General features: G+C 31.9%; 2 protein-coding genes across 2 annotated transcripts in view; both read left to right on the top strand.

The window, feature by feature from the left end:
• The window catches only part of LOC139499242 (angiopoietin-4-like), a 29,374-nt gene extending 16,714 nt beyond the window's left edge, over window positions 1-12,660 (top strand). The window contains exons 3-9 of the mRNA XM_071287916.1: window positions 1,711-1,782; window positions 1,979-2,050; window positions 3,960-4,019; window positions 4,858-5,003; window positions 8,015-8,111; window positions 12,234-12,398; window positions 12,656-12,660. Of these exons, the coding sequence (XP_071144017.1) occupies window positions 1,711-1,782; window positions 1,979-2,050; window positions 3,960-4,019; window positions 4,858-5,003; window positions 8,015-8,111; window positions 12,234-12,398; window positions 12,656-12,660 (617 nt within the window). The remainder of the gene's footprint in view (window positions 1-1,710; window positions 1,783-1,978; window positions 2,051-3,959; window positions 4,020-4,857; window positions 5,004-8,014; window positions 8,112-12,233; window positions 12,399-12,655) is intronic.
• On the top strand, window positions 4,862-14,102 carry LOC139498192 (fibrinogen-like protein A). Its single transcript, XM_071286544.1, has 4 exons — window positions 4,862-5,003; window positions 8,015-8,111; window positions 12,234-12,398; window positions 13,129-14,102. Exons 1-4 carry the CDS (start codon window positions 4,875-4,877, stop codon window positions 13,341-13,343), a joined length of 606 nt encoding a protein of 201 aa, XP_071142645.1. The 5' UTR covers window positions 4,862-4,874; the 3' UTR covers window positions 13,344-14,102.
• Window positions 14,103-19,019: the final 4,917 nt, after the last annotated feature.

A 19,019-nucleotide genomic window follows, 5' to 3' on the forward strand; every position in this document is an offset into this window, starting at 1 on the left:
CATGTTATTAGAACACCTCAGGTAGTCTGAAAGTGCTTGCCTTGAGTGCAGGAGGTTATTAAAGGTTAAAACAGGGACCAAGTCAATGCAAAGACTTGAAAACTGGTATAAGCTGCTTTGCTAGGCAAAAAGCAGTAAGAAGTAAAAACAAAGACTGAATCAACACATAGTCAGAATTTTGTGTCCAGGTAGTGTGACATATCTTCCTGCAAACTGTTACTTTGTGAGTTAGGGTGTCAGTCTTATACAAATTAGGGTTAGATCTCATTTCTGATTATCATGATCTCATAGCCTGAATATGCATCTGACCTGCAACTGGAAGTAAAGCAACCATCATCCAAACATATGTTTACCATACGGTTTATGAATATCTGTTTACCATATGTTCTCAAACATACGGTTACCATGAACATGCGTTTACCATGTGTCTTCAAACGCATGTTTCACATATAAACATGCGTTAACCATGTGTTTTCAAACGCATGTTTCCCATAAACGCATGTAAACAATACGTTCTCTAAACATGCATTTAACGTACGGTGCTCCAAACATGCGTTTCTGACATGTTTAGAAACGTACAGTAAATTCCTGGTAAACATGCGTTTACATGCGTTGCAATTTTGCCTGTGTACCCTTTTAATTTAAAGCAAAATGGGTGAAATAGCTTAACCAGTAGATATGTCAATCATGAAATATAACGACTATTTGATTACAATACCCAATTGCCAGATTTTGCTGAATGAATAAAAAAGGATGGAAAGGCAAAGGGTAATATCTTGAAGAGATTACATATATACCAAATTAGATTATTGCCATTACTGTACGTGTATGTATATGTTTATACTAAACTATGTTATCAACCAACTATCAGTAGATAAGTGTTATATTAAAGACAATTTGAAATTAAGATCTCATCTATTTTACTAGAGTGTTTTGAACTTTGACTATTGCTTGTAGTACTGTCACTTTATAAATGCAACTCATCCAGAAACTATTTGACGTATACTCGTACAATAAACTTAGTGGGATTTATTGATTCATTTGCACTTGACCAAATAATACAATCACTTGGAAATTACAATCTGTATAGGAGTTCTTGGAATTTTATTATATATTTTACAATGCTCTTCAACTTCGTACTATATTCTACTTTTTTAGCTTTTGTTAATTCGAGCGTCACTGTTAAGTCGTTGGTAGACAAAGCGGACGTCTATCGCAAATACAAAATTTCAATCCTAGTATCTATGATGGGTTTAACAATTAACTGACAAAAATAAGACTTTGTGACACATTATTGCATTCCTCATTTGTACAGCGTATAGAGGATATTTCTTTCCAATCCAGCAAGCTTGTAACTGTATCCTTTCTAAACAAAATATTGTCGTAAAAACTCTTAATATTAGAAAGATTTATGTGCAAACTATATACAGTCCTTTCCATAATGACTTATTTCTTTTAAAGAAGACAATAGTGGTGTATATCATTTTCTTTTTTATATACAAATATGTTGGTGAAGAAAACAGTTATCCAATTCACATCTTATTTCTATTTTATTTATAAATGTGCATAAGTATATGTCGAAATGTAAACGTTTTTGTTTTATTTTGTTTTGCTTAGTTTATACATTTAAAAGAAATTAGAATGATAAAAAAATATTAAATTGAAAATAATTTCTTTTAAACAATGTATGCGGAAACTTTTTTATTATAGAAATCTGTCTACCAGAAAACCATAACATAAGTGGAAAAGATATAAAGAAAGACACGCAGAATATTCTCAACAGTAAGTACAGAATAACAAATAAAATGCAAAGATGTGTTAAAATATGACAAATGTTAACACCAAAAGTTAAAGTTTATTTTGAAGAAATAGTGTATATACATGTAACAGGAATGTAATCAAATAATAATATTCCTACATCATATCACTTTTACAAACTATGTGTTGTATGCTTAAATGCTACTGTTGTCTTTTCAAGACATGGAAGTATACAAAGAAATTGTCCAAATGAAAGGAAAGCTAAAAGAAGACATCAAGTTAATTCTTACAGGTATTGTAATTTTATAATTATGTAAACAAAGATATATAACGAAGATGTGTAATGATTTTACATGATATCACACAAGATTTGGTGCAAAGATGTAAGCAGCTTCAGGTTACTTGCAGACAGGCATTAATGAGCAAACCATTTCTTGTATAAGCAAACAATTATTGACACAGAGAGAAAAAGCAAACGGACCCAATGGTATCACCTGAAATAAAGCGATAAACGACGATCTAAAAAGGGAAGGATAAAAGAATAATCGTCAAAATAAAGGAAAATCGATCAATCATCGTTTAATGCATTTATGAAAGATCGACATCAGATTATGTCAATACTTTTCTACACCGATAATCTTACTTTGGCCATTTGTTTTACAGGTTTTCAAACACCAGTTTCACTATCATTTTTTTCCAAACTGTTGACACGTATGCTATTTGAACATATTAGCGAGCTAACTCCTATCGAATTCTTTGACTCTTTTCAACTGCTCCTTTCTCGTACGGATTTTAACTTAACTTATTGTATGGGCATATGTCTATTATTGAAAGCTTTTTGTTGACGTTTATATATTATATTTTTTTTGTGTTGTTGAGTTGAATTGTTCGCCCTAAATCACATCTCTTACTTGTTTAATATTGAATTGATAAATGCAGTCTCAGGTAAAGAAAAGCTTGAACATGTTGAACCCTCGGAACAATGTCGTCACTTCTTAAACACTTTTTGTTTCTATTCAAAGACAGGAGTTTGAAGTTCAATGCAGGCATTATGTTTCTCCCTATCATCATGTATTTTCGAGTATTGATTTAAGGTAGCACAATACAACGATTTTTTCACTCCCAATCTTTCACTCCCAATCAGACAACTTTAAACTGATGTAATTCATTTCATCCTTCTTTATATTTTATAAATGAGGTACCAAAAGGAAGAAGAAAGATTAATCTTTCAAATTGTGATAATTTCATTATGATATAATTATTACATAATTAATTATTATGTACTTAGTTGCTATATTGTGATGTCCACAGTTGAATGAATTTATCGTCTTTGGTCTTCATAGCATCCCAAAATATTTTAAGGATTTTTGTACAACACAGCTTGACCTCCAAAACTGTGTCTCAGATTTCTAAAAACATCAATAGAACAAATTTTATACCCAATTGAATTTAGTGGTCTCTTATGAATTGATGTTGCAAACTTCGTTGAAGATTTATGAGAGAATGAAATACAATAGGAAAAATCTGAGACACAGTTTTGGAGGTCAAACTGTGTTGTGCAAGAATCTATAAAGTATTTTGGGATGCTATGAATAACAAAAAAGCTAAATTCATTCAAGTATGGACATCACAATATGGCAACTAATTACATAACAATTAATTATGTAATAATTATGTCATAATGAAATTATCACAATTTGAAAGAATAATCCATCTTCTTTCTTTTAATACCTCATTTATAAAATTTAAAGAAAGATGAGTGGAATTACATCAGTTTAAAGATGTCTGATTGGGGATGAAAAATCTTTGTATTGTGCTACCTTAACATAAACAATGTTGAATTTTTTTACTTACATTGTTTCAAATGTTGTCATGTTGAGACCGTTTAAAGATTTCTTTTCTGTTTATGATTCGCTCATTGTTGAAGCAGATTTTGTTATGTTGAGGGGTAATATTTGGTGTCTCAAAGTTTTTCGTCGCATAAGTGATCATACCACATACAAACTAGAGTAGGCATGGGTTGCAAATGTTGCAATAATGAATAGAAGGCGAAGGTTCACTTGCTATCTCTTGTATTTCCACTTTTTTTCAGCAGGTAGATATTTTGGAAGTTTCTATATTAGATTATTACGTATTGTGGTTAGTTGCGTAACAATAATTAATTTCTTAACGGCAAAAGAATAAAACAAATCTTTTTTTAGAATCTGGAGGTGAAAAACAAGTTTCCGAAATGCTTAGGATGTTGACACGGGACGTAAAAGGCAAGTAAGAATTATTGAATGCTTATGATTAAGTTTAAATTTGCTTCACTTATCTAGAAACACTTACAAATGAAACATATTAATGCCTTGATTGCAAATCGAGTTATGTAGTTTCAATTAGTTTTTGTGTTGAAAATAAATAACAGGAGTTGATATCAAGTGATTAGAATTCTCGTGATTTGACAAACCTGTTTATGTAAATGTGTTTAGTTTTGTGTAAACATTGGTTTTTTTTATAAACTCTAATTAAAGCAATATAATAAGTCAGCACCCAGTTTTGAACATCAACATCAGACTTTTTGAAGTTGTTTAATACACTTTAGAATAGAGTAAATTTTGGCAAACAAATACATTTTCATAGTTTGTACATTAACAATGATTAATAAAGATTTGACAGGGATAAAGTATTAAAAATAAGCAATATAATGCAAATATTTTTATTTTAGCATATGCAACCAAAATCAACATGATTGAGCCATCTGTGCTATCACTCAGTCATAATTCACACATTTGAATGTGATCCGAGACACAGCTCTCCCTACGGGAAAAATAATAGACCTTTCACAAAGAGAAAAATCCGATAATTAAACTTTAAATTGTATATGAATTGAGAAGTTAAAGCCATTTGTAGAAATTTTAGATAATCATCTATATTTTTATCAAATGAGAGAAAAACCATACCATTTTGGAACATCTAAGGAATAAGACATTAATAGATTTTTTAATAGATAGGCTTATTGCTTTTTTTTTTTTATTTCGTAATACTATTTAGTAAAACGATTCATGAATATATTAGTATCACATGTATACATAACAATACTTTGTATTTATATCGTAGCTTCGGGAGTGTGTACAATGAAGACTGCAAAGGATTGTTCTGAACTGCAAAAATATATATCCCACTCTGATGTATACCCGATATATCCTGACGAATCTGAGGTCAAAGTTTATTGTGACATGACTACAGATGGCGGAGGATGGACTGTAAGTGTAAAAAACATAATATTTAAATAGACCCTTGTCTGAACACATACACTTTTTTGTTGATCGCAATAATTTAAAGTCGTATTTGAAAGTTTTTATATAAATTAAACAGAATTTTTCGCAATATGTAAAACTGAAAATAGATTTTAGTCTAAAATGACAAAGTAGCAATAATGAAGGTGGCAATCTTTATGTATCTTATGTATCTTATGTTTTATATAACATTATTGAATCAATCAGGAATGTGACACACACAAATGTCAACTATTTCATCGTGTCTATAACATAATTAAATGTAAATGAACATGCTAGTCATTAATGCGTTGTGTACATTCAGGTGAGGTTATCTCCATTTCGTAACCAATAAGAGTGAATGGATGCCTTTACATGTGACAGAGTTTTCTGACATGCATCTTTGTCCAGATATATCTTCATCGTCCATCCGATCTCTCCTTGATAATTTTTTTTTATCGTGAATAAAACATTAAGATTTGTGCCAACTTAGTTTTTTTTATTTATATTTCATATTCAACACGAACTATATAATATACATCTTTAAAAGAATAACGTATTATTCATTGTGCGATAATCGTCTTTAAGATATTAATTCTAAATTTTTTTGGTCATCTATTTGAACATCTGTTCAACAGATGAAGATGGATATGTTTCACACGGAGAACTTCCGGTTTCTGGTTGTGTTATTGTTACTCAGCCTTTTAGTTTCATCATTGTCTTTTGTATACTGTCGTTGGTCTTTTAAAGCTTTTGGTCACACTACATTTTGTCATGGCGCTGTCAGTTTATTTACTTCTTTAAAATTTGAAATTTCTTTAATTGGTATATTTTGACTCTCTCTAACAGAACTAACTTGACCTAGAAACAAACGCGTGTATGGTGAAATTGATATCCTCGAGTAATAAGTTATTTCTTTTTCAATTGTATAGAATCAAATTTTTCATAAAACAATTACTATCGGTATGAATATTGAATTAAAAAACATTTGAAAAACTTAAATATTCCACACAGTTGTTATATTTACTTGATGTTTATTGTCAATGACGAAATATCTCTCCGAAGAACAATATCTTTGAAAATTAATCACTTACTTTAGTGTCATATCGTAATTTTTTTTTTGTAATTTATTTTTATTTCATCTGAAAATATACCAAGCATATATTGTGATACATAATTATATAATTAATTCATAATACATATAATGATATTAAATTTTTCAATAACAGTCTAAAATTAAAAAGTTAGTTATGCTAATTGTTCTAAATTTTCTACTGGATCATAAACATCCTTTATCACTCGTAATATCGTAATTGACAAATACAGAGGACTATAATTTCAAAAGGATACGTTTGTATCAATGTTACATTGAGTTGTTCAAATAAATGACTGATTTTTGTACAAAAGGTGTGTTACCAAAAAAACGAAATCCGAGAAAAAAATTAAAACGGAAAGTTCCTAATCAAATGGCATACTCCAAAGTTTTAAAATCTTATTAGATATAGGAAGATGTGGTGTGAGTGCCAGTGAGACAACTCTCCATCCAAATATCAATTTAAAAAAAAGTAAACCATGATAGGTCAATGTACGGCCTCCAACACGAAGCCTTTGCTCACACCGAACAACAAGCTATAAAGGGCCCCAAAATTACTAGCGTAAAACCATTCAAACGGGAAAACCAACGGTCTAATATATATAAAACAAGAGGCTGTCACAACAACAGCAAACCGGATTTATTAACATTTATTTGTGTCTTGGCAATATCACAAGAACCATTACTGATGAATGCTGAAAGTGAAAATCATCAATATCAAATTTTACCTCCATTTTGTAGTCAGTATCAACATATTAAAATTTGAAAAGCTTAGATTGAATGGTTCATGAGTAAATGCAACAATGTGAATGGAAACGCCATTTTACGATCTTCCAAGAACCATAACTCCTGAACGGTAAAAGTCAAAATCGTCATTATTGAACTTGACAACTATTTTGTCATCAGTAACAACATATAGAAATTTCAAAAGCTTTGGTTGAATGGTTCATGAGAAAATGCGCGGACACGATTGGAAACACCATTTTTCAATCGTTCAAGAACCATAACTCCTGAACGGTAAAAGTCAAAATCGTCATTATTAAACTTGACCTCCATTTTGTCATCAGTAACAATGTATAAAAATTTAGGAAGCTTTGGTAGAACAGTTCATGCGTAAATGCACGGACCCGACTTGAAACTCCATTTTTCAATCTTTCAAGAACCATAACTCCTGAACGGTAAAAGTCATAATCGTCATTATTGAACTTGACCTCCATTTTGTCATCAGTAACAACATATTAAAATTTGGGAAGCTTTGGTAGAATAGTTCATGCGTAAATGCACGGACACCACTGGAAACTCCATTTTCCAATCTTTCAAGAACCATAACTCCTGAACCGTAAAAGCCATTATTGAACTTGACCTTCATTTAGTTGTCAGTAACAACATATTAAAATTTTAAACGCTTAGGTTGAACGGTTCATGAGTTAATGCACAAACAACATTTGACAGCCGCCCGCCCGAATCCGACAGCCCGGCCGCCCGCAATACATCCCCAAATCAATAACCGACATTTTTGTCACAAAAATCCGGTTAAAAACGAAAAACGAGAAACACGTATAAATAATATAAACAAACGACTTATTGTTCGTTTCTGTGTGAGTTACATTATTGTATGTTTTTGTTGTACATCAGTGTTTCTGTTGTTTCGTTGTTTTCTTCTTATACATGTTATAGTTGATGTGTTTCCCTCGGTTTTAGTTTGTAACCCGAACATGTTTTCTCTCAATCGATTTATGACTTTCGAACAGCGGTTTTACTACGGTTGCCTTTATTTAAACACATCATACGAATGGATAACAACTGTCATATTCCTGATTTGATGAAGGCATTTAAACAAATAATGAACTAAACCTGGTTTAGAGTAGGTAAACCTCTCATTTGTATTACTTGTAATCTACTCTAGATAATCCAAAGAAGATTAGATGGGTCTGTCAACTTTCAGAGAAATTGGAAAGATTACGAAAATGGCTTTGGAAATGTTGATGGCGAATACTGGCTAGGTACGTACATGTAAAGGAAATGAAATTAAAAAAAAGTTACTGATCTATCACCGGTTCAAAATATCCTGGCATTACGCCACTGCTTGAAACATTCCAAATGTACCAAAAGCAGCGTTTGGCTTCACGTCGAGTGTCAGATGTGAAACAGAATCTGCTTACCTTCTAGGAGCAACTGAGATCACATCCATATTCTTCTAAGTTATGGTTTATGTACAGTTGTTTCTCCATGTATTTTTGTTTGTCTTCTTGTCTGTTTTCCTTTTTTTTTGCTACGGCATTGTCAGTTTATATTGTTTATTTACGACTTTTGCCTCTCCGGAGATAGTATTTTCGCTCTGAATAAAATTTAAAACGATGTCATTTATCTAACATTTTTACACAAAAACCTTAAGGAATGGATTTATTTGCCAATTCATACATACTCTAATTTGAGTTGATTGACACAACTATTGCAATATGTTTGGTTACTATTGAAATAAGAATTTTTTTCGAGGACTTGCTGTTAAATGTACTGAATTTCAAAAGAACGCCATTAAAAAGACATAAGGAATAAACAAAGAAAAGTAGCATTATACGCATGGATGAATATGCTGCACTGTAAACCCCATTAAGTATTGTGAAAGATTTCTAATAAAATGACTTTACCAGATATAACCAAACTATCTGACCGTATCACGTCCTATTACATTAAAAGATGATGGAGAGGAGCATAGATTTCATAAAAGTTTGGCTCGTTGAATACAAATACTTTGTTAGAATGTATGATTTAAATAAATTAGTACACACTACTTTTTTCATTCTTTACATATGTTGTTATTAAGTTTGGGAGGTTTTCATTGACAATAACATTTGAAGAGATCAGTTTCCAATAATCAAATACACCGCTCTCAAGTTCGTCATTTCACGTGACTCTTATTATATTTATTTCTTGAAATACGCCTAATAGAATTGTTTTTGCGTCTTGTGGCAAGCATTTTATTCATAAAAATAGACGGTTTATTGAAAATATGAATTGCAAAAAAGTTGCAGATGATGATATGCTTGATACCTCACAAACTGGCAAAAAAATCGAGCCTAATTTATGAAATTTTCCCATAAAATTAAATTTCTAGTGCGCATTAAATCAATATGTTTCAGTGATAGTGCTGGGTTCAGGTGTAATTCTGAGTATTCAGTCACAGACAAATCCAAAAATTATATATAGAATTATATGTATGACCTCTTTTTCATGCCTTTGTACAGATTTGGGGATTTAACTTAAAGATCCATGTTTATTAACTTTATAAATTGTCGACATGCATGATAGAACTACGACACCTTGTTTGTTTTAACCAAAGTAGTCGGATACTTCATAAAATGTAGGAATTCCAAGTGTCTGTTGAAAACGTTGTCCACAAAAGTAAGATGTTCGTTGTACAAAAAAAAAACCACCATAAAAAATGGTGAGACGCCCATTTTGTCAATGAAAGCTACACCCCTGTTTAAGTGCTGGCAGTTTTAGGCTCGAGTTTCAACCGTTTCAAACATAAATCGAAACTTGGCTACCAAACAAGCAATATTTAGGGGTAAGAGCAAATATTGGTCAGTCCGGGGTCAAAACATGTGTCCAGATAGGATATTCCTGTGGTATAATACAAAGTCTGGACCATATTTATCTTCTTGTCCTAAATGAGCATTTGTAAAATACGTTTGCAAGGTAAATACAGTATATATGGCTCTACATCCAGTTTATACTTTTGTTCTACCTTTACGTCACAACCCCTTTTTCAAAATTTGAAGTCTATATCTGACATCGTAATCTTATTATTTTATGATGTTCAGTGTTATAAACCTTGAATGATGTATTCAGTCAAATGAATCCGGTGCCCCTTTTATTTGTTTATCAATAAAATGGATAAAATAATATTCGGTAATAATCTAAGGTTATCCATTCGTTTGATGTATTCGTTCTTTTGATTTTGCCATTTGATTAGGGATTTTCCGTTTTAAATATTCCTCGGAGTTCAGTATTTTGTGATTTTACTTTTTAGCTCACCTGGCCCGAAGGGCCAAGTGAGCTTTTCCCATCACTTTGCGTCCGGCGTCCGTCGTCGTCCGTCGTCTGTCGTCTGTCGTCCGTCGTCCGTCGTCCGTCGTCGTTAACTTTTACAAAAATCTTCTCCTCTGAAACTACTCGGCCAAATTAAACCAAACTTGGCCACAATCATCATTGGGGTATCTAGTTTAAAAAATGTGTGGCGTGACCCCGCCAACCAACCAAGATGGCCGCCATGGCTAAAAATAGAACATAGGGGTAAAATGCAGTTTTTGGCTTATAACTCAAAAACCAAAGCATTTAGAGCAAATCTGACATGGGGTGGAATTGTTAAACAGGTGAAGATCTATCTGCCCTGAAATTTTCAGATGAATCGGATAACCCATTGTTGGGTTGCTGCCCCTGAATTAGTAATTTTAAGGAAATTTTGCTCTTTTTGGTTACTATCTTGAATATTATTATAGATAGAGATAAACAGTAAACAGCAATAATGTTCAGCAAAGTGAGATTTACAAATAAGTCAACATGACTGAAATGGTCAATTGACCCCTTTAGGAGTTATTGCCCTTTATAGGCAATTTTTAACCATTTTTCGTAAATCTTAGTAATATTTTACAAAAATCTTCTTCTCTGAAACTACTAAGCCAAATTTAACCAAACTTGGCCATAATCATCATTGGGGTATCTTGTTTAAAAAATGTGTGGCGTGACCCCGCCAACCAACCAAGATGGCCGCCATGGCTAAAAATAGAACATAGGGGTAAAATGCAGTTTTTGGCTTATAACTCAAAAACCAAAGCATTTAGAGCAAATCTGACATGGGGTAGAATTGTTAAACAGGTGAAGATCTATCTGCCCTGAAATTTTCAGATGAATCGGATAACCCGTTGTTGGGTTGCTGCCCCTGAATTAGTAATTTTAAGGAAATTTTGCTCTTTTTGGTTACTATCTTGAATATTATTATTGATAGAGATAAACTGTAAACAACAATAATGTTCAGCAAAGTAAGATTTACAAATAAGTCAACATGACCGAAATGGTCAATTGACCCCCTTAGGAGTTATTGTTCTTTATAGGCAATTTTTAACAATTTTCATAAAATTTGTAAATTTTTACTAACATTTTCCACTGAAACTAATGGGCCAAGTTCATTATAGATAGAGATAATTTTAAGCAGCAAGAATGTTCAGTAAAGTAAGATGTACAAACACATCACCATCACCAAAACACAATTTTGTCATGAATCCATCTGCTTCCTTTAATATTCACATAGACCAAGGTGAGCGACACAGGCTCTTTAGAGCCTCTAGTTACTTTAAATGATACAAAAATTACCCGGAACTGTCTTATGTATTTGGAGATCAAAAAGCATTCCTGTGAAACGAATTTATACATAATTACTAATCGAATGCACCTAACATCTAAAGAAACAACATATATCGGGAAGTTTTTCCAAATCCATTTTTATAACAAAAGAATCATTTTGAAAAGGAATTCCATAAAAGGGAAACATCCTTTTAAACATTTCTCCCGTAACAGATAGTATTATATATATAAATAAACATATAATAAAAGAAAGATAAGTATAATAAGGCGTTGAACTGCAAAGGAAATTGAAAAAAACATGCTTTTATAATCAAAACGATGAAAGATAAATAAATTCGAACGTATGATAGGCATGGGATATATGTTTTTACACATAAATAAAAAATGGCGGGAATCTGGAAAACCATGAGATAAATAGAAATGCAAGATTTCTATCATTTTTCGTCATGATAAAATTATTTTGTATGAGCGAGAATTTCCAGTGTATAATTTTAACAGTCTGGAAACATTTTGTTTAAACATGATCGACGTATTTTAATATATGTAATGGTCGGCAATAACCAGTCCCATTTGGTTTTTACATTGAGTTACGTTTGTTTGTCATTTTATAGGACATCTATAATATATAGTTTACTATCATCTAATTGGCGTATAACTATTTGCCTTTGACAATAAAGTAATCATTTCCTTTCTTTCTTTGATCAATTTAAAAAAAATGATATTTTTAACGCTACGGTCATGTGTATCTTTTGTATTAAAAGGAAACAAACACATACACAGCCTAACATCCAGTGGTAAATATGAGCTGAGAATATACCTAACAGATATGTCCAATACAAAGAAGTATGCTGTTTATAAAAAGTTTGTTGTTGGAGATGCAGCGTCCAAGTATAAGCTTACTGTTGGGGATTATAGTGGAGATGCAGGTAAATAATATTAACCTTATCTTTACACCTTACGTTACAAACTGTTGTTCTGAACATAATGTTATAGGCCGTCGTTTGGAACAACTAGGCACAATTACATATAGGTGTGAAAGACTTTTAAGTGTCAGCAATTGCTTCATATAATGATGCTAAATTGAATAGACTATATAAATAAGTTTCAGAAAGCTTTTTTCAACGTCTCTGGCTTTTGTTAGTCTCTTTGTTTTTAAAATTTTTGTTCATTATATATTTTGTAGTTTAGTATGACATTCATCTTCACTGAACTAGTACAAACTAAAGAGCCAGCCGTACACGGGATTTTCTAACTGCGTTGATAACCCATTGGTGGCTTTTTGGTCGTTATCTATTTTTTGGTCGGGTTGTTGTCTCTTTGACATATTCCCGATTTCCATTCTCAATTTTAATAGCTTAAAAAAACTAATTCAGTTAATGTGACACATTTCTTATCACAATCCATTCGTAGGTATTGTCGAGATGAATAACTGCATTAAACATTTTAAACATTAATAGCGACAAACCAGCGTCTGTTATTGGTTAGTCACACTGTTCACACAGGTTTTATTTGACTCAAGCTGAATATACAATAGAGGAATTTGTTCAGATTACAAAAAAGTCAACACTATTTTACAAGATGTATGTTATATTCATTTTAATGTCAATTTACTATCTGTCATTTGTAGTTTATGACGTATTTATTATTGATATATAGGTGATCAAATGTCTTATCATAATGGGATGAAGTTCTCAACGACTGACCAGGATAATGACCAAAGATATGATAACTGTGGAGACATTTATGGGCCATGGTGGCATAAAAGCTGTTGTTACAGTGGCCTAAACAAGTCATTCAAAAGCAGCTTGTACTGGGGTTCCTTCACAAGTGCAAAAGCCAAAACATCAGTTATGATGATACGACAACTGTAACTGAATGTTAAAACTGCCTATCGAAGTACGTCAATTACAGATTGAATTGCTTTATTCTTAAAATAATGGAATTATGAATGGTATTAGAGATGTTCTCTTGGAAGAAAATAAATAGATTTTAAGATAAATAACCTTTATGATTTATTTAATGAATTGATTACAGAATGTTTGTAAATAATTTGAAGTTCCCTTCTGTTTTATTTTTCATCAAAAAATTATGTGAATTTGAGTCATTAAAAGGACATGATACGCAGTCAGACGCCTTTACAATTAAGTTGTGTATAAGATAAAGAGAAAAAATCAAAAATCTATTAAATGTCTTCGTATACATTAAAACTATCATGAGATGGGGAAAAGAATATACGAAGGAATGTAATAAAGATTGTCTTTTTGATCTAAATATGTAATCTATTTATTGATAATCTCGCGTAGTGAACAAACACAAAACATAGGGGAAAATAACTTCCACTTAACCCGAGTACACGGCAAGCTTTTACATATATGATATGTGCATGAATAACACTATTAGGTAAGTTGTAACTGACAAACAAAACTAATTTGCTGATATTAAAATTACATAAATATAGTTTGAAATTTTTATGTCTCTGTAATAGGACGATTGTTTTTACGTCCGTAAGTCCACCAGTGGTTTGAATTATGTTTAAGTTGAACGATTTCGTTATATCTATCATATGATCCTTTGTTTGTCTCCCGGTTTCAAGTCTCTGAGGTATGATTCTGGACTCCTCTTTAATATATTTTGACCTTATATTATTTTTGCAAGATTAAAAAAAAAAAACAAAAAAAACATGGAACATTTTGTGATATCTTAAAATGTTTAATCTTAAAGAGATTCATTCGAGCAATTCGTTTAAGAATAAAATGTGTAGAGCAAAAAGCTAAAAAAACTTAAATTTATTGAATAGTTCCTAACACTGAAGTGCTGACTGTTTTCCCGATTAGTTTATAAGTGCATGCCTTACCCTTAGAATATACCGACTTTTATTCTGCAAGTGCAAAATATGACCACTAAATATTGTTGTTTGAGGTGACCATATCGCAGCATAAACAGATCTTTTTCATCTACGTTTAATCTTTATCTAATCTCAAACATATATATTTCAACAAATAAAATATAGAAATTACACGTATGATGAGGAAATTTAACACTGACAACAAATCAAGTTTTCCACATACCTGGGGGATACGTTTTTTGTTGTTGTCATCTATGACTCGCAAATACTTGTTAATCCTGTTATGATTAAGAATATGGAAATGTTTGAAATAGTTATCAAAGGTACCAGGATTATAATTTAGTACGCAAGACGCGCGTTGAAATTGTGTGAACAATTAAGAAAAACCAATTGAGATTAAAAACTAACGTATTATCTTAACCACTGAACGTGCCTAAATTATTTTGTGATGTCTATTAAAAACATATTTGAACGGCCTGAGATAGTTTAAAAAGTAAGTGACTGTACATGCACGAGATAAAAAAACAACAACACCTGCTTACCCATCAAACTTAATATAATGAGGCATTGAAAACATTTGGTGCGACTGCTGTATTCAATTGATCTTAAGCAGTGATAAGTAACAACTGAAATGACTTAAATGAAACGGTTAAGCAAAGTATCACCTTTCTTTTACACACATATTAATATATTTAATTCTATTTTTAATTTAATTTTACTTTCACTTTCTACAACGTCACCATAGCTACCTTTATTTAACGTATACTCCCGATTAAACCTCAAACCGCAAGATTCATACTTCACTGTCATATTTCTTTGTATAATTGTCCTGATGATGCCTATCGATAAGGCGAAACATGTAGAACAAATAAACAGATACTTTCCAGTAAAAACATGAGTGTTGTTGTCTTTATTGTCGACATATTCATTTGTTTCATGATGACTGTGAATACCTAGCGATATCCATTCGTTTATACCCTACCGCACAATCACCACTTCAGGTGTTGGTTCACTTATATATTTACTGTTTTATTCATAACAGTTTAAACTACCGTCGGAGCAAAGCCGTTCTTATTTCATCAACATTCATTGACATACAGATGTGGTTAAGGGCTCAACATTTTCATCAAGTAACTTGATTAAATGTGCATTAAACTTATCATATAAAATTGAGAATGGAAATGGGGAATGTGTCAAAGAGACAACAACCCGACCAAATAAAAAACAACAGCAGAGGGTCACCAACAGGTCTTCAATGTAGCGAGAAATTCCCGCACCCGGAGGCGTCCTTCAGCTGGCCCCTAAACAAATATATACTAGTCCAGTGATAATGAACGCCATACTTATTTCCAAATTGTACACAAGAAACTAAAATTAAAATAATACAAGACTAACAAAGGCCAGAGGCTCCTGACTTGGGACAGGCGCACAAATGCGGCGGGGTTAAACATGTTTGTGAGATCTCAACCCTCCCCCTATACCTCTAACCAATGTAGTAAAGTAAACGCATAACAATACGCACATTAAAATTCAGTTCAAGAGAAATCCGAGTCTGATGTCAGAAGATGTAACCAAAGAAAATAAACAAAATGACAATAATACATAAATAAAAACAGACTACTAGCAGTTAACTGACATGCCAGCTCCAGACTTCAATTAAACTGACTGAAAGATTATGATTTCATTATATGAACATCAGGCACAATCCTTCCCGTTAGGGGTTTAGTATCATACCATCATAACATATATGAGAAGAACATAACCCGTGTCATGCCAACAACTGTTTTTAGAATAAATGTGTTTAGTTCCGATGCAAAGACCTTATCAGTGACTCAATATTAACGCCACAATATGCAATCTTTAATGACTTGACAACAGTATCGTAATTATATCCCTTCCTAATAAGTCTATTCAAAGGTTTTGTAAGTTTCTGAGGTGAATACTGACACCTTTGTGCTTTATAAAGAATATTACCATAAAAAAATGGATGTGAAATACCTGAACGTATTAGAAGTCTGCATGTTGAGCTATATTTATGAATGATGTCTTTATACCGATGATAAAATTTAGTAAATGTTTTGACTAGTTTGTGATATCGAAAACCCTGGTGTAATAATTTTTCATAATCTGTTTAAAGTCGTTTTGCCGAGATGTTATATTACCCAATTTTAAAATGTTAAATACACAGAAAATATGTTTCGCTTTCAAAACCGTTTACATATGATCCTCATTAAATTCGATCCAAAAATAGTCCCTTTATAGGAATAGATATCCAAATAGTCTTTATAAATTCCATTCAGTCTGAAACTAATCCAAATAAGATTTCTTTTATTCGGATAGTCTTAGATACATTTCCTTTTTGGCAGAAATTACCAAAAAATGTTTTAACTATCTTTATAACTTTAAAACACTGATTTAGATTTACGTTGTACACAATAAAATATAATAAAATAGATTATGTTCCAGCTTAGATAAAAAAAAAAGGAATGAGAAACCTTTCTTTTTCCTATTTTGAAACAACGATGTTTGTAGGCTTTGTACGAATTTCAACTTTGTCGTAATTTCAAGGCAGATAGCGGATTCGGGGGTGGGGGTAAACAGGTCTTTAACCCTTGGATTGGACAAAGTATCGTGTTTAGCTTAAAATCGTCAATATTGTCTTTAGTCTCGCTACTCTCAGTGATTTTTTTTTAATTTGATGGAATAACGCCCCTTTTGAGGTAAAAATAGATTTGAACTGTGCAGTATATCTGCGGTAGTTAATGCACACCTATGCTGTGCATTATCCATATTATAGCACAGTAAGAAAAAGGAGATGTGTTAAGTTACTGATAACGTCGTCTTCTTTATATTAAATATAAAAGTAAAAGTAGTATACCCCTGTTCGATATTCATTATGTGTTCAGGCCCAAAGAAAAGCAATTTTCAGTGTTTTACAGTGTAATAGAAAAAAAAGAAAACCCAAGCACACAAATCAAACTGGTAGTGATCAGGTGTTCCGGAAGGATAATCTCATGCTGATCTTGATGTGGCAGCATGTCAGTACTAGCCCTGTGACAAATCTAATTCGATAGGTCACATTCGTGAAAATGGGACGGTATTGTACATTTACGTGTTCAAAATAATTTACGATCCAGCTGTCAAAACTATGTAATCATACCTCAAAGATACAATGTAAACAGTTTCATTTACTTATTCTTTTTTGTTACAAATATGCAAATGAATCAGACAAAGACACCAACAAAGCTCAGATACAAATTTAGTTAGATAAAAATTAATCAAATTACACTGGAAGTAACCTGGTCATATAGAGGAGCTTTTAGTAGAAAGTCTTGCTCTGTTTCTAAGAAATTCCATGGGTAGATACCAAAACATAGTTAAGGACTATTCCTTATCAACTTCACACATAATAAATGATGGTCTTGAAGTATAGATACTGATGTTCCTACCATCTTCCTACCATCTTAATATTCATTTATTTGTCAGTTAAAAATATGACTTTAACTGTTTAGTCTATTTTAGACAATCCAATACAATGTCTATAAGACGTGGCTTGGTACATCCCGTCATTGTGCTATTGTGCTATAGTAATTTTGTGTATTCCTTTGTTTCGTTTCTTTCTTATGTGCTTTGTATATATCCTTTTCGTTTTTCGTTGTTGGTATCTTTGTTTGTTTTTATACCGATTGAGATTATAACACAATGTTGACTGTATTACCCCTATTTTTGACATATTACCTATTGTGTCTATTTGGTTACGAATCTTTGTCAAAATAATGAAATGTTTTGCGGCGTTCATACTAGTGAGAGGTTAACCATGCTTAATTCACCATTTTCCACATGGGAAAATGCCTGTACCAAGTCAGGAATATGCCAATTGCTATCCATTTGTTGGTGTGTTCGAGCTTTTGATTTCGACATTTGCGTATGGACTTTCCGTTTAGAGTTCTTAGGAGATCTGTATTTTTGCCTGCGACAAAATTTAAACAGTCACTGCTTTTTTAACCTAGCTTTCGATATAATATTTACAAAAAACTAAAAAGGCTTCTACTGTTTCCTATATTATATTTTTTTCTCCGTATGTCCATAATGGACAAAGTCCGGGATAACGTGAATAGCATCATTTGTTGAATGGTTGACATATAGTTGTTAACATCTATATCATTTTTGTCTGGGATGGATATTTATCGTTTTGGCAAGCAAACCGCGGGTATTTATTATATAATACTACATTGGTTAAGCGTTCAAATGTCATTTAGTATTACAAAATAAAACGATTTAAAATTAAAAAAAAGTATTTCGATTGTTGTAAAGTAAATTATCTGTTTATTTTGATTGTAACTTTGATCGTGACTCTTCCATCATAAACAACAAGAATCACATAGCTGAACCATGTCGAACAGGAAATAAACCATAACATGACTGAACCTGAGCCATGACACCGAATGTTCTGTTATCTTAAATTATGTGCAAGAGTTGCTTTTTTCGGGATAATTGACAATTTTTACACCATAACGAAATGTGTGATGTAACCGACAGTAGATACACCACTTTTCTTTATGCATTATAAATAAATAACAATTTCTAAATTTTGACAAACATTATTCTGCGTCGAATTACAAAGTATATGATACAGATGTTGATGCACTTACACATTAGCTATAGACAAACATATTTACCCGCCTGTATTCATGAAGAGAAG

Source organism: Mytilus edulis, chromosome 12 (genome assembly GCF_963676685.1).
Source record: "Mytilus edulis chromosome 12, xbMytEdul2.2, whole genome shotgun sequence".
Taxonomy (NCBI): domain Eukaryota; kingdom Metazoa; phylum Mollusca; class Bivalvia; order Mytilida; family Mytilidae; genus Mytilus; species Mytilus edulis.

What these genes read in the sequence shown, in the direction of transcription:
- LOC139498192 (XM_071286544.1), top strand. Translation starts at nt 4,875, where the DNA reads ATGAAGACTGCAAAGGATTGTTCTGAACTGCAAAAATATATATCCCAC. An exon ending in CAGATGGCGGAGGATGGACT is followed by an intron (nt 5,004 to 8,014) that starts GTAAGTGTAAAA and finishes AATCTACTCTAG; the next exon opens with ATAATCCAAAGAAGATTAGA. An exon ending in TGATGGCGAATACTGGCTAG is followed by an intron (nt 8,112 to 12,233) that starts GTACGTACATGT and finishes TTGTATTAAAAG; the next exon opens with GAAACAAACACATACACAGC.